Here is a 16533-nt window from a genome sequence, read left to right as displayed (position 1 = left end):
CAGCGACGAGTCTTACGTCACGGCTCGTTGTAACTGCGGAAACGTTGAAGATTTTATATTATTGCACAACAACAATGGAAATTCGCCTCTAAAAATAATTCTGGCGAACAGCATACATATTTTCCTTCTGAATTTATTCCATAAACCATAAGTCTGGGAAAGAACCCGTTTCTTTGAAACGTGAGTCGCACTTCGTGCAGGGAAGTGCTGACCTCTGGTGGACGAGCTGTGAATGAGATGAATACCGTCATGCACCTCTCTGTCACAGTCACACACACACACACACGTCATTCATGTCATGTACGCAAATGCGACGGATGTACGCGATGCGTTCACAAGATAAATGAAATACTTCCCGTTTTATGTATAAAACAATACATATAATATAAAATAAAATTGCTTCTTAGGCACTATTGCCTACAGGATCAAAATGAATAGGCCATCTTTCGCAAGGAAAGACAGAAGGGAACACTTTTAAGAATCTTTTCATCACTCACGCAGATTGTTGAAGGATAGTGTCAAAATGAAAGGGAGAGGGAAAAATAAACTTTTAAAGGTACCATGTTTTTATTAAGTCTTCACAATGAGTATAAACAAATTGTATGCAGACGCATGGACTTCCACTGTTCTGTATAACAAAGCCTCTCACAGCACAAAACAATCAACTGTCAACAATAATTAATTTGCTTCCCGTCTTGTAAAAGACAGGTACAACAATTTAAGTCGTAAATACAGTGCGCTTGTCATGAAGAAAGCCACAAATTTCATACAGAAATTGAAAATGAGCTAAAATGCAAAATATCATCATTTAACATGATTTAACTTGTGGCTTAGAGGTAAGGCTGTCCAAAAGATATAAGACACATATAGGAATCTTTTAATAAAGCATCTCATTTCAACATATGTACAGAATAAAATATAAAACATTAAAAATACCTTGAACAACTGTCCAATTTTTTTTCTCTCTATCATTTGCAATTGTAACTAGAACATTTGAGAAAAGAGTATGGCTCACATAAGAGGACTATCGAAATAAAAACTCATCTCATTATCAGCATATGAAAGCAAATAAGCCATAAAAATGGTAGGATATTTAAATAACTGTTTTATATGAAAGTTCATTTGAACTTGATCTGCTGTATGGAAATTGACAGTACAGCTCACATAAAACATGGTATACATTATTTGATGACAATGATCAATGAATCACCAAATAACACAAGTTAACATTTTAAATTTAAGCTGAATTGTATTATGTACTTAGATTACTTTCAACTAAAGCAAATAAAAATGACAGAACAGCATTAAAAATATATGGAAATAATTGTTCTCTTCATACTCTCATATGCAACTGTTTTCAGTATAAGGCAACTAAAGCCACTCTAAACTTCATTAAAACCAACGTCAAAAAAAAGGCCACATTTAGTATTGTAATAAATATTTGGCGACTTTAGAAAACAAATACATCCAAATACACCTGAATTAACAATACTTGTCCTCCATATTAAAATGCAAAGCAAGAAAAAACAACACAATTTTAACAATGAAGCATACAGCACATTAAGTTTAAATCAGTTGACTCTACAAAATCTCCTCACCACAAATCTCTCCCAGGCGGTCTCCATTACATAATAGACATTTTAAGATCTAACAAAATATGGACACAAACATATTTGCAAATCATGATTTTACTAGAAGTCAAGTTAAAATCTCTTCAAAGAATACAGCTGTAATAAAATGTAAACAAATTCGATAGGTTATTTAAGTTACTTGCAGGTGTCAGGTGTGAATTGTTAGTTCTTAGACTTCTCATTACTAACTTAAAATCACAAAATGGTTTATCCAACATGATGAGTTCTCCTACATAAGAGGATAAATCAAAAAAGAATACTACTACTTAAGTACCAGGGGTCATGTTAGAACAAGTACAAAGATTTTCTAAACAAAATCTATAGGAGCCAAGCCACTTCTAGTTAAAGAGAAATACAGGCTACATGCTATGTATATGCGAGATATGATGTTTATTATCTATTGTTTTATAACACCATGGGGATCTGATATGCACATGAAAGCACTGATAAACTCTACCACTACACTAGTGACCAAAAACCCCGTTTTTGAAAAATAAATGCAAAGAAACTACCTAGGGAGGACAATCTCAAAGCCCTACACCAAGCCAGGACAAAAACAAAACAAAAACGGACACAGTTCCAGACAAGTGAAAATCAGCCTTTTACCTATAACTTGGAAGTATAAAATTTCTGAAAAAATACTGCAAATGTACATATTTTAACAAGAGGAGAGAATCACTAACAATTCTTAATAATAATATGCTACATACTACCTAAATGATGCTTCTCTGTGATTGTCCTAGCATGACTTCTGATACTTTTTTGAGCAAGTAAAGTACTGAGAAAATATAGAGACACAGCAGATGAAAATAAAAACAAACGTATTCACAAAGTTAACATACAGTGGTCTCTATTTAACAAAACCTATTTACAGAGTTCAAAATAAAGGACAGACATTTGTAAAAATTCCATAAGAGTACATCACTGCATGTTCCTAAATAGCCCTTCAAAGTTTCCCAAATCAAAATTACAATAGTGTTCATTTACATGCCTAGCTCTTAAATACAGTATTTACAAAAGTAGTCTTACAATCATAATGGTAAATGACTTCAACAAATGTGCAGTTGCTTCAGATCTGGGAGAGGGTTGATCAGCCTAAAAGCAATCAAATATTATAAATAAAAAGATTGAAGGGCAGATTAAAACAAAGTGATAATTCAATTTCAGATATACAAACCAACAGATGAAGTGAAAGATAACTAGGGAGTACCAAAAATGTCTGGACAAACATCCCACTGCTGTTTCTCTTTGCACACCCAGTAATTTCCATTGTAGATATGGCATATTTGGCCTGTCCAAGGCTCTTTTTCTTTCTTAAACCAGATGGGCTCATAGGGAGGGTACGATTGTCCTGAGAAAGTAAAAAAAATGGTCACTCAGGCTGTTTGGAAAGGAATACATCAAGAAAATGAAATTTATATTTTGTAAAAACAATGTACCTGCAGCAGATGCTGCCTCAGCCTCTGCTTCTCGTTTCCTTCTAACTGCTCTCTGTTTTTCTTCAAGTCGCACTTTTTCAGTATTTGCCTCATCCCACCGTTGACTTTCCATCAAACGCTGATCTGGTCTCAAACGAGAGTCAGTTGGTGCAACACCATCTTCTTCTTCGTTTAACTGACTTGCCAGTTCAGTGAAATTGTAATACTTCTCACTCTCAGGAAGAGGTTGACGGCGCTGCCATGCCACAATATAAGGTCCTGTACGATAGACAGGGTTGTTGCTGTCGCCTTCTACACTAGTGACAGGGGCAATCTCAACCTTATCATCCCATGTTCCAGTCACAATCCATTTAACATTTTCATCCTTGTCCATAACACAGCCTTTCACCTTGAGAAAATAATAAAATGTCACTGAAAGTTAATCTTAATGTCTAACAAAACCGAATTAACATTTAAATTGACAAAACATTTTACCTTTCTTTGGCAATCACGAGTGAAGTAACTGTATGGGATGTACTTCAAATGACATTTTATTCCATCTTTATGATTGATAATATCAGTGTCACCATGCTGGTCCACCCACAGTTTCCCGACAATGATGTTGTGCACAGTTGTTGTCACATTACGCCATGTGTAGTGGTTGCCTGATAAAAAAAAAATTAGAATTAAATTTCCATGTTTATTTTTCATAGTCATTTGTCATTTATACCATAACGTGAAAACTTGATAATACCTGAACTATCAAATTCCAAATGTGATGTGCCTAGAGGAATAATCTGAAAGTACTTCCCCCTAAACTTGGAAGTAACAGTAACTTCTTGAAATACTCGCCAACCCCTTCCTTCACAATACTGAGCAGCCATTGGTGGATGATGTGAGACCTAAGAGATTAATTTAGGAAAAAATTACTTAGCAGTGAACTTAAACATAAGCAGCAAAACTGCATTTCACTTAATACTGCTGTAAAAAAAACTAATTATGTATTTACCTGCTCAGAGATGGCCCTCCACCCTAAATCTGCCATTCTATCACATTCAAAAGTTTCACCCAGTAATGGATTGAAAGGTTTTCCGGTACGGTTACTAGTACTGGCATAGATGGATATCGTAAATGCAGCAACATATGCCATCTGTTCACATGGGTCACTGCATGATGCAGCCTTTGTCAAAATATCTGAATATTCATAGGACTCAGTGACACGTTGTAGCATAGAAAGTGGCTCACAGAAGTTGACCTGAAACAAACAATACAAAGTTGACTCCTATGCTATGAAAAGGCAAAATTATCACATTTCGAAAGAGAACGGATTTTTTTAAACTCACAGGAAGGGGTATCTTAGACAAATCTTTTCCTATACAATTTTTCATTATACTCCACAAATTGAGGGGGTAATTAGGCTTGTCTGGCACTCTTGTCCTACGCTTTCGTATAACAGCTGGCGGGGATACAGTGCCACTTGGAGAACTGCTAGAAGTACCAGCTTTGCTTGAATCTTTCTTGCTTGATGACTCCCCAACTTCCTTTTTACTTTGACTCGTCTGTAAGATAGAATAAACTTACTTGTAGCAGGGGAAAAAAAAGACTTGCTTTAAAATTCCTTACAACAAGTCAGTAGCAAAACTTACACCAGCCTCTGCATTGGTACCACTGCTAATGACAAGCACTTTGGTTTCCGAATTTTCAACATCACTGCTGGATCCAGAAGCTTCATCCTGACTATCACGTGGACCATTATCAGCTCCCTGTGGAATCAAACAAAATTGATTGAAGTAAATGTGTCAGAGGTATCTCATGAAAAGAAAGTTACATGACATTATGCCAATTAGAATGTTGGATGTTGGATGCTGAGAGCAATTCACAAAGACAAAGCCAAAATGTTCATGCAACACACCACCTTGAAAAGGAGTGTACAAACTTGTCAATAGTACTTCATACATAGCGCATTCCTCTGTAAATTGCAAATACCTCCTAATCCATGAGCTCAATACAGCAAAGAGGAAATCATACTAAAACATAAACATACTAAAAATAATTGACATTGTTTCCAAGATATCTAAAGTTTTTAGAGCAGAGCAAATTGAGACGTGAATACCCTTTAGGAAATCCAAATACAAGCAGTTGTGCATTGAAAAATGATAATATTTGTGTGCAGTAAGAGAAGATATAAATTTAGATAATTCACATCAAAAGCAAGGCAGCAGGCAACATCCATATTTAAAGCGCACGATAACCCAGGCAAGACCCATGTAGGGGAAGTATTTGGGATTATGATAAGATTGTAATCTGAATTTGATCCAACAATATCCTAATGGAAGATGTAAAACACACTGGATAAACCTAATCGTGATTTTTTTTTTACTGTGCAGTCACACTCACAAAATCATGGGGAATGGTAAGTGCTAATGCCAATCATCACTCAGAGTGAAAGCCAAGAACAAAAATGAATGCAAAAAGCTTGAACAGGGAAAATATTTTAAAGGGTACCAGTTAAAACACTTTGTACAAAAGAAAAAAAAAGGGGGGGGGGGAACAAATTTGTCACAAAATCAAGCTGAAGCCTTGTCAGTCTTGCAAAGAAAAAGTTGTGATGAGATCAGTAGCCAGATATGCAATGTAAGGCTTCTAAAGTATAAACACAGCAAAGATGATAAGTACCTTGATTCCAAGACTGTTAATCTGTGTTGCAGGAAAGCAAGACAATTTCAAAAGCATGAGGAACTCACAAGGTACTAAAGTCAAAAGGAGAAGAAAACAACTGCCCTCGAATGGTAAAAAGAGAAAAAGAGCCTTAGTAGATTTAATTGACATTCATGACACATCAAAGTTCTGACATACAAGTAAAAGAAACCTGAGTGACATAATATTTATCATTTCTGTAAAATCAGAACTGGAAACATTCTGGCTATGTCCACCATAAGTTATTTTAGTTTTTCCTTTGTTTATTCTAGCACTTTCATCCCGTATTCAGAGACTACAGACTACACAAAACTAACAAGAATACTGGTAGTTTGATTCACTATGTGACTATGTGTCAAATAGTACAAGGTTATACGGCTGAAAAATAGCTATCCCAAACTGTAACTTTACAAAAAAATCTTTTCCTTTGCAATTACAGAGCAGAACCCTTCCAATTTCACAACTGAATTATTGTCCTCTACCAATTCTCCCATTCATCATCTTTTTATTTTATTCTGAGCCAAGTGTGCTTTCATTATTAGGCATAAAATAAATGGCGCCAGCAGTCTTTGTTGGACCAAATATTGAGTGTAGTTATAGTATAAAACAAATTAACAAAATCAATGAGCATTTGAATTTAAATGAAGGACGGTACTGGTGATGCACCCACATTTGCAGGACATATTTCAGAAATCTGCATATTTCAAAATTGTAAGTCATATTTTTAAAGTAAAAATGCTTTTACTTCACATTTTTGTGCAACAAAGCACCAAAAATATAGTCTATCCTAGTTCTAATTTAAATTACAGCGAGTAGCTGATCTGATAATCAAAGTATCTTCATTACACCAGATTCTATACTATCACAGAGACATTAGTTGTAGCCCTCTACATACCTAAATAAAACTTCTTAATATACAGAGCTAAAACCAGAAGGGTGGTTTGTATACAGTTACAATTGACTAGGCAGGGAGCCTCACCGAGTGAGTGTCCTCTCATTAAATTTTCATTTACATACCTAAACCAGACTTCTCAGTGAAATACAAAAAGTATTGCTAACAATTATTGACTGATTGATTGTAGAAATGAGATCATGCAGCACTTTCTGCACACACAGAGTTACCAACTTTAAGCAACTAGTAAGATGTCGTAATTCACATCTCTGCATAAATTAATCAAATCAAAACCAAAAAAGGGTTGTGAACATGAATATGTATACACAAATTAACTGTAAAAACTACTTTCATATAATTAGACAGTTATGGTTGCAAAGCCCCCTTCATGATATTTCACATCTGATTTTTGTGGACACAGGCAGATATATGATGGGAAATGTGAACTTTTACCAAAATTAAATATGACTATAACGCAACACTAGCTAAACCAAGTGTTTGGTGTAGAATGTGTTACAATTGTTGTTAAGCCCAACTTTTGGAAAAATTTTATTTGACCAAGCAGTGAATAACACTCGAATTGTCATTTCTCCCTCCAATATTAAACGTTTAGATGCAGAGGACAGAAGGCACAAAGCAGAGCATGACAATTATCAAAAGCCAAGGTTGCTGCTGTATACTTATTACTATAATACACATCTGAGTGTAGGCAATTAATTAGACTTGAAAGCATCTTTGAAAAACACAAGCAAAAGGGAATCAATTTTCAATGTCAAGTCAGCGTGTGGGCATGTGCCTTTAGAGTATGTTCACGAACAGACTTTTACAGAAAACAATTTTACATCTCTAACTGCCTCAATCAACGGTACCCACAGCTTGTAAGAATTTAAGTTCAATGGCACATGCCAAACTCTTTAACACCCACAGGAAGTCTTCATCATGCATCTAATGCGAGAGGCAATAAGAACAATTACGCAAGGTAAAATAAGAGCAGGATGATTGGCATACACACTCAAATCTTACAAGGAAGTGACACACCCATTAGTACTAAGGTACATTAAAATGTCAGATGTGAAAAGTGCAACAGCTAGACTTTAAGGGTTGCAAGGGAAAAAATGTTGTACAGTACCGTCTAATACTGGTAACCGACTTTCAACTATATCAGTTCAAAACACACAAGAAACAAAATTAAGTGTCAATGAGGGCAGAAGTATTGTATTTGAAAGGGGATTACAGTCAACTTTCTGCAATGACTACGAAGATATCAGTACACTCACAGCTTGATGTTTAAATTGTATACAGACATAATGTGAAAAAAAACAAGTAGTAAGGCATATTAAAGCAGAAAGGTAGTTGTAGAAATAATTTACAGACAAAGTGAACTATAATAGTGAAGTAATAGAGCAGAAAGCTAGAGCCAAGTTATGCATTTCAAGAAGCAGGCAATCAGAAGGCAAAAGTTACCAATTGAGCATAATGCATGAGGACAGAAGATTACTAAACTGAAGAGAAACAACATGCCTTATTACCTCACAATACCAAATGTAAATGGATACAGTCTAAGATAGGAATGTAGTAGTGATTATTTTAGCTGTGTCTAACATGGCTAACGTGCACCAGATCAGAATTATAACTCCCACTTCCCATGCAGTGTTCAAATATATTTTATGGTTGATCCAGGCTATTCAGTCAGAAAGCCGAGTACAAGACTGACCAAAGACACACTTTTCAACTACGTCTCATGGCAAAAGATTTGAACAGATATTTTGAAAAAATTTCACTTATAGCTTGACATGCTGGTGTTTATTTTGCTTTTTATTTTTACAATTAGAATCTAAAACTTGAAAGTGGCCCCTGTGTTTCGGATTATCTATTGCACAGTCCAAACCTGGTCTGAAAGCATTTTCAGCTAAAACTTGGGCTGGTCGTGGAAAAATACTTTGATCCAGCCGCAACTCGTCACTCAATGCGCGCTTGTGTTTGTATAACTTGCGACTTGAGTTTAAGCTACAAGTTTGTACGGATTCTTTGCTAACAGAAGATTCAGTCATATTAACCAAAGGGCGGTAAAATGTTGCAGATTCTCGCCTAGTAAATGGTTTGTCTGAGAGAAGTCGAGAAAAGTGTTCTGAAAGGAATGAAGTTGACAGAGGGCGATTTCTTTTCAATTTACGATCAGATGTAATAGGGGATGAGCATTCACTCCTGTGCCGTAGGCAGGGTGAATCCAAGCTACTAGTATGTTGAAAATGAGATCTCACAAGAGGAGCCACTGGGCTGGAAAAGGAAGAGTGGCGTAAAGATGCAAGGGGAGGTGGGTGGGACAGTACCTGCGATCCCAAACTTGCAGCAGACGATGTCCTTCGGTGACCCATTGGGATTTTGATTATGAAGTTTTGTTGGTTTTCAGAATGACTCTGATCAGACTGGGCGTCGTAAAACTCGTTGTCTTCGTCCTCGTCTGAAGGGGAGACTTGGGGCATACCTTGCAAGAACAGTGGGAAATTACAGAAAACATTCTAAGCTTAATAGATAACTACCGTATATAAAACTGAAAACCACATACTAGTTCTAGGAGTCTGATGATCTTTGGCAGCCTGCTCCAAATGAGAATGCTGCCTTGCAAGTTGTTCTACAACTTCCTCTAATCTTTGCCGCTGATCACGCTCATGCTGTAGCATCTTCTGCCATTTTCGGCCTTGAGATTGAGCGAGCAGAAGGTAATCTTGACATGCCTGAAGAAAAATTAAAAACGTTTTTAGATCATGTGCACAAAAGTCATAAAATTTGCCTTATTAGTTTTCTCACACTAAGCCTATATTGGTGAATTGGTAATTCGTTTCAAGAAAAAATAGTTTCGGATAGTTACGGAAAAAGATTAATTAGAAGAAATTCGTGGGGGGAATGTGCACTGAGCGTGTCAAATGTGACGGGAATATGCGAAAACTTCAGTAATTCAATTGAAATGGCAACGGACAACAACGACGCCCATAACCTACAAAAAGAACGTCATCCGATTTTGACACAGTTGACGAGAAAAATACCGAAAAACGCGTTGTTCTTGTTGACCTAGACTAAACTGAAGCAACTCCAAGCAAATCACACACACTACGCGACGCGTCAGTACATTTGAGAAGCGCAGTACGATTTCAGATCTGAGAAACGCTCTACGACAAGTCTGCTAGCTGTCATTCGACGGAGAGGCATCTCCACCGACGAGTAAGGAGAGGGCAAATCGTTTATTTGCGAAAATGGATACGAATGATTAACTTAAAGATAGTTTTACCCTCAAGAAGACTAGCGCATTGCGTCGTGCTGAAACAATATCAGACCGACGACTTTACAAGCACTTTGTTCCAGTGTAGTGGCAACACAGCTGCAAACAGGGCTATGACGTCACACCCCTTATGAACCTCGCCCTCACCCCCTCACCTCGCTCGCTACCGCCACTTCCCCTCTGGCTACCCATCCTCTTACACCCCAACGGGAGGTGCCCTCCTCTGAATTTCCCACCCCCAAGCTCTGGTCCGGGTGCATGTGCACCCAGGGCACAAGGTGGGAAGAAGGTTAAGCATTGAAGGTATACACTGACAACCCGCCAAGCCTTATGGGGCATTAAAATTAGGACTAGAAAACACAAGTAAGGTAAAAAGTAAAAGAAAAAAAAAAAAAAAAACCACAAAACAACCCCTTTTGTTGCAGTACACCATTAGATGTTTTTGACAGCAGATGTCACAGAAAATGCACTTCTTTTTGCAGTTGTTATCCCCCAAACTAGGATAATTGGACATCACAATTTTATAGAATTACCAGTTTAAACAACGGCGATGCAATGGTCAATGGTAATCAATAAGTAATTAATTTCCACCAACATTTCAATATTACGAATTGTATCTAAAAAAATATAAGTAGGTGCTACTTGCTGAAAACTGTATGATCGTAATGTTAGTAATAATTCTCGGTGAACAAACTTACATTGATGACAGTTGCTGATGTTATACGGAAAAGTGTAGCTCTCTCATTTACAGCCTTAATTTTGGATGGAACATCAGTTGCAGTATCAATTGTTTCAAGTTCTGACAGTGACCTCTGAAGAGCAGATCCATGCTTCACAATAAGATCATTGCAAGTCTGTAAATCCTCTAGCCGAGCTGATAGATTTTTTAAGATATTTTGCAGTTCTGCTTCCTGGCTTTGAGATTGGTCATCCAAAACTATTTCATCCTCTTCATCTGCACGTATAATAAGTTGGATTAGTTTAGTGCCAAGTTATTTCATAACAGTACAAAATTGTACGAAAATTGTATTACCTGATTCCATAGCTCTAATAGCATTGGATTTGGCTAGTTCCAAAGCAGTTACCCATCTTTGTCTCTCAACTTCATTAGCAGCTCTAAGGTGGAATGTCTGTGTGCCTCCATTAGAAATAACAAATGTGCAAGAATCTTCAGTATGAATCATGGCACCATGAAGACTAATGTTGCCTCGGCACGTGTGGGCCATTTCAGCCTGATTCCTGAAAGAAGGGATCGGAATAATTTAAGTATGTTTCTACATGCATCACAACATGAACACTAAACATTTTCAGCAATATCATGTAAATATGACCACTCTAAAACATGGTGCAATTAAAAAATTCTGCTTGTTTGGGATTTAAGAAATACAAAATGTAGGTTTTGTTTTAATAATATTAGTGGCCAGGAAAGCAGAATTTTCAGATGTTAAAAAGCCTAAAAACTAGTCACAGAAAACATTTAAGGGTAGACTTATTAAGGTTTAGTTTTAATCAGAAGAAGAAAAACAGCTTCAGAAAGTTTTGAATGAGTTGAAAACATAAGTTGGGTTCTTATGAAACAGTAAGTATTGGGATGTTTCACAATAAATCATTGCTAATCCCTGAATTTGGTATACAATACATGATTAGGTATAAAATGTAAGTTAAAGGGTAAATGAGCAATATCCAGCACACAAAATGTTAAACTTAACACTGCTTCACATTTATCATGCAGTAGTAAAAATATTTGGAAGAGGGCTGGCGGAGCACGCTGGGCTTTCACACGCACTTACTCACTGCGAGTCCGCCGCAACCGCCTCCCACGAAAAGATAACTTGGAAGCCTTTGGACTTTCATCCCTAAAATAAGTGCTTATTTATTACTGGATGAGGATAGGGATTAAAGGAGTTAGAAGTGTTTGCTGGATTGTGTTAAAGTACTGATCTTTCCTTAAATGAATGACTGAGTGACTGTTATAGGTATAACATGAGGATATAATATAAAACTGACATATTAGCAAAATTAATAGCTTGTAGGGGAATGATTGGAACAAATGTTCAAATTGAAATTAGTTGATGGAATATTCATTCACGAGAGTAGAAACAGAAGAGCTTTGTTTAGTTGAGAAAGCTTAACAATTGAGGGCAAAATGTGAGAATCCCAAGCGAAGTCAAAAGCAATGCACATAGATCCCAACATTGGTGCAGAATGATTACTATCTTTGACATGGAAGAAAATAATAAAAACAAGAAGATGATGGCGCTTACTAGTTGTTAGCACACCAACAACCGTAAGATATATTGCTTTTGACTTTGCTTAAAGCTTGCTCTTGAATGTCACTCTCAGGAATCAGCTTAGCTAAATGAAGCTTAATGTGTTCGTCTCTTAATTGAAATCCAAGTAACAGAGGTTACACAAGTTTCATGTCAAAATTCCAAATTTCAAATGGCTGAAATCATTATGGTGCCTAACTGGCAGTGATGTCACTTACCACTAAGAGACTAATTCTTACGAAATATCTGTTACTTGGAAATGTCAAAATGTGGTCGTGTTGTGATGAAATTAAAATTGACTGTGCCTGGGCACATAAAAATTAGATTATTGACGAAATCTATAATTTTTAAAGTAATAGAGCAATTTGAAGAGAAAAAATGTGTCTGCAACACAATTTTAAAAGAAAATAGTGCATGCCTGTAGGAGGATGACAGTGTGGTTCAGAATACTATGGTTTGACAAGGAGGAGATGACATAACACTAAATGTACGTTTTGAGATGCTAAAACATTCTAAGCTTAAAGCTAAATGCAAATTTAATGAATTGGAACACGACTGGGAGAATATGGAGCTAACTTTCACAATGTCATTGACAAAGGCCTACTGCTGTAACATTCTGTGTGCTACATACCTGTAGTAGGACAAGAATCCATTTGACAGCACAAACCAGCGGCGCTGGTATCCTTTAATGTAATTAGTCCACTTGGACAGCCATCCTTTCATCTCCGGGTCAGCCTTTTGATCCATGTTGACGGTGTTCTGCTAACAGCTTAAAGGTTCGGAACACGGTTCCACGTAACTCGGGCATCAACCACCATTTTATTAACCAAGATGGCAGCTCCAGTACGGGACGTTCAACTTCAGACATACGATTTCAGAGGGGAACCGCATTGTTTGACGCAGCAATTCAAGTCAATTGAGGCAAATACTGAGGAGCGATCAGAAATAAATAATGATCTTGCAAACTCTGTTTACAAATTGAAAGCTCAGCTGTATTTTCACTTCCTCCACCGTGTACAAAAAGAAACAAATGCAAACGAGCGGAGCGGCGGATGAAGACTGACGGTTGGTGAATTTCTCACAGGCGGTGAGAAGAAGCGCCAATATTTAACTAGGAACCGCAACTATTTATTCTACCTATTGAATGAATGAACGCATGAATGAATGACAAGTAGAAGTACGTAGTAGAATGTACGTCAAAGTTGTAGGCGATTCAAAGAGGATATTATTCAAGCGCGTTGTTTCTCGTCTTTAGCTCGATCAAATGAATGTCAGTAAATGTTGCCGTATGTTCATGTTCATGCTTTCTGAAATATTTGTCATACTGAACTGAGACCAAGACAAAATTCAAATTGGTAGTTCGCGGGTTTTGGGTTTTGCCTTCCTTTTACCGATAATTTACGTTTGTTTTGGTCGTTTGATAACATTTGCAAGCTTGACCTTTTTTAAATGGTTTAATCTCATCAACAAGTTATTTAAAAACATGATTACTTTTCGTTCTATTGTTATTTTTCTTGGGAAGCCCAGCCTATGGGGTGTTTATTGTCTGCCCCATGTGCTTTGAGGGTTAGAATCAATGTGACTTGGATACCTGCTTGATCTGTCCGATCTATCCATCCACGTCCACGTCCATCAATATACATCCATACAAAGGATTTGACAAAGGTACGTAGATATATTAAATATTATTGTTATTATGGGCTGGGAAAACATGTGGCATGAATGTGACAATGTACATCATGCATCAAAGGTAACATCATAACAAAACAAGATTAATGCCTCAAGTTAAAGAAATCTCTTTTAACAGACTATTTAATGTGCACTTCTCTTAAACAACATTGTGACTTACAATGGTTTTGTTTTCTGTGTTCAATGAAAATCAGTATCCCTACCACCGATCACCCATCATTCCTATTTTATTTCATTTCTGATCACAGCTTGAATTTTGGTTTTGGTTTGCTAGTGCAATTTAGATTGTTCAGTTTTACATATCCTAAGATAGATGCTTCTGTGTGACCCGCCAGAACACCCACCATTTTCCAATGCACCCCTATGATTGGGTTGCTGAAACATTTTATATAATTTTGTAATAAAAATACATTTATGGCCTTACTGGACAATAGAAGTCACTAGCAAATCTGGGCTGAATCGGTAAATGTCAAATCAGAATTGATGAGTGAAGGGGTGTAGGTCCTAGTATTGGAAGACCACCTCAGTTCTGCCCATTATTTGCCATCTACCCCCGAGCTGTGCCCGTCCCCCCCATGACCTCATTGAGACGGGGGGCGCGGCCGGCGCGGCTCCGACCAAAGACCCAATCGTCTTTTGGCTCGACCCTGCCAATCTGCTCCCCCACCTGGATACTTGGTGAAGCTGCCTTACTCCGACAAACTCAGTGCACTCTCATTTCGAGTAATTTTTAGTTTTGTTGCCCTCCTAACCGCCCCCCCCCCTTTTCTGCCCCTTTGCACAAAATTCCCACGGGTCATGGAAGTGGCGCCAGAGGAGACTGACTGAAAGGCGATAGGGAAAACGAAAGAGATTTTTGTGTGCTCGACTGGAAGGCCATTGCAGGCCTGTACCCGCGGCCTCAAGGAGGAGGAGGAGGAGGGGGTGTCCTGCGGAGGTCCGGGGCCCTTCCCTTCGCCCCTTTCCTTTCTCAACACCACAACCCCCTTGGTCCTTGGTCATGGTTCTCCAGGACGCACCCACCCCCACACCACCCCCGCCTCTTTCACCTCGTCGTGGGGGCCGTTCGAACGAAGCCTCCCCCGAACGTGCCGAGTCTGAGCCGAGCGAGGCCGACTGCCGAGCCGAAGCCGGTGTCATGGCCCATCCCCATCCCCCTCACCCTTTCTCCTCCTCCCTCCCCCCACAGTGGTCTCGTCCCCGCGCGGCGCTAGCGGCAGGCGGAGCAAGGCGGAGGCGGGTGCTGCGGCCCTCGCGCTCGGCTCGGCGGCGCTGCGCTCAGCTCAGTTCGATTCGCGGCGCGGTCCTGTCCAGAGCTCGACGCCGGCCTGCTGTGCGCGCCGCTCCGCCGGGGCCGAGCCGACTCCGCGTCTGTCGTGCGAGTGTCTGTGAGTGGTGTGTGTGTGTGCGCGTGCGTGCGTGCGTCGCGCGCCGCAGCTGGTCCTCAGTTGAACCCCGAGCTGTCGTCATTCGAGCCTGGTTCAAAGTTCAAACGTGTCGTTCACCCCTTACCTACCCCCCTTCCCCCTCCTATCTCGCCGGTGTGTCTTCGGGCAAGTGTGAACCCCTCCCTTTTTCACCCTCTCACGAGTGTTGTGGCACGGCGGAGTCTCAAGTGCCCCCCCCCCCCCCCCTTTCCGGCGAATTAGTGAAGAATACACCGAATAGCAGGTGTCGAAGCAGAGAAGCCTGCGTGTGTGTGTGTGTGTCTGTGTGAGGGTGCCCTGCACCGGCCAGTGACGTGGGCGTGTAGACCAGCTTGTACTGTGCGTCCAGAAGACTTGCACCTGGACGGATACCTCACGGATACGCCATCTCCCCTTGCGAGTGCCGACGACGGCGCCGCGCGGCCCAGGACGTACCGTCCGCGGCGGCCCGACCCGCGAGGACTGCGTGGATGTAGAGTGGGGGCTGCGGGAGCTCGCGAACTCGAACGGTGAGTAGAGGACGGCCGTGTGGGCGGTCTCGGAATGTGTGCGCGCGCTCGGCGCACTCTGCGAGCGTCGAGACCGTCGCTGCTGTTGGAATCAGCGGAGGGAATGACCAAGCAGGCCGTTGACCCTTGCATAGCAAAAAGAGGGGGGGGGAGGTGATTTTTCACCCCTGCCGCATGTTTTCGTCGGCCCGTTTGGGCGCGACCTACATGGGCGGGCGGCGGGCGGCTCTGCGGCGAAACATCGGAGATGAGATGCTTCGAGGTTATCGCGCTAAACGGCCCGATCAGACGGCCGCCGTTCGGCCGCGAGGCTATCCGCTCATCGCCGGCTGATGATAACCCATGTCCGGTTCCGGTTTGTCGCGCGCGGCCGCGCCTGCCGTCTTTTATTTTGTTTTAATTCTGCATGATTATTGGTGGTCCTTGTTTGAAAAGTGGTAGGAAGGAGGGGGGGCGCTGCAGCATGCTATCGCCCCGCTGTCGTCGGCTGATCTGGCCGACTTGCTACTGGGTGGGGGAGTCCATATGCGGTATGCAGGCGGATCGTAACCGTAGCCCACGTTGCCTACCCACCAGCAGCCAGGCAGTTGGGTGCTTGCATGGATCCCAAAGCCGTTTCTGGGGGCCGACTGCTCCAACAGCTCCCCGTCCTGCACAAGCCAGTCATGGTGCTGCCCAAGACCAAGCCGCGGGCAGCGCGGTGGGAAGCTCCCCCCCCCCCTC

At 40.2% G+C, this 16533-nt stretch overlaps 2 protein-coding genes across 3 annotated transcripts in view; one reads left to right on the top strand and one right to left on the bottom strand.

Moving 5' to 3' along the window:
- Positions 1-548: 548 nt before the first annotated feature.
- LOC113210676 (oxysterol-binding protein 1) lies at positions 549-13222 on the bottom strand. 2 transcript variants are annotated; one of them, XM_052270340.1, is made up of 14 exons: positions 12817-13222; positions 11706-11771; positions 10949-11154; positions 10614-10870; positions 9205-9373; positions 8969-9123; positions 4696-4812; positions 4393-4608; positions 4059-4304; positions 3804-3951; positions 3545-3714; positions 3071-3458; positions 2809-2982; positions 549-2726 (listed from the first exon to the last, which is right to left on the bottom strand). In XM_052270340.1, exons 1-13 carry the CDS (start codon positions 12930-12932, stop codon positions 2831-2833), a joined length of 2406 nt encoding a protein of 801 aa, XP_052126300.1. In that variant the 5' UTR covers positions 12933-13222; the 3' UTR covers positions 549-2726; positions 2809-2830. The 2 variants fall into 2 exon arrangements, with proteins under 2 accessions (XP_052126300.1, XP_026284564.1); XM_026428779.2 differs by lacking the exon at positions 11706-11771 and having other exon boundaries at positions 12817-13221.
- Positions 13223-15107: 1885 nt separating this feature from the next.
- LOC113204729 (uncharacterized) overlaps positions 15108-16533 on the top strand; it is a gene marked incomplete at its 3' end in the record, with an annotated part of 243415 nt that continues 241989 nt past the window's right edge. The window contains exon 1 of the mRNA XM_052270342.1: positions 15108-15810. The remainder of the gene's footprint in view (positions 15811-16533) is intronic.

This window comes from Frankliniella occidentalis, unplaced genomic scaffold (assembly GCF_000697945.3).
Source record: "Frankliniella occidentalis isolate FOCC.00 unplaced genomic scaffold, Focc_3.1 Scaffold118, whole genome shotgun sequence".
Classification (NCBI taxonomy): Eukaryota; Metazoa; Arthropoda; class Insecta; order Thysanoptera; family Thripidae; genus Frankliniella; species Frankliniella occidentalis.
This window is presented reverse-complemented; position numbering and strand designations above follow the sequence as displayed.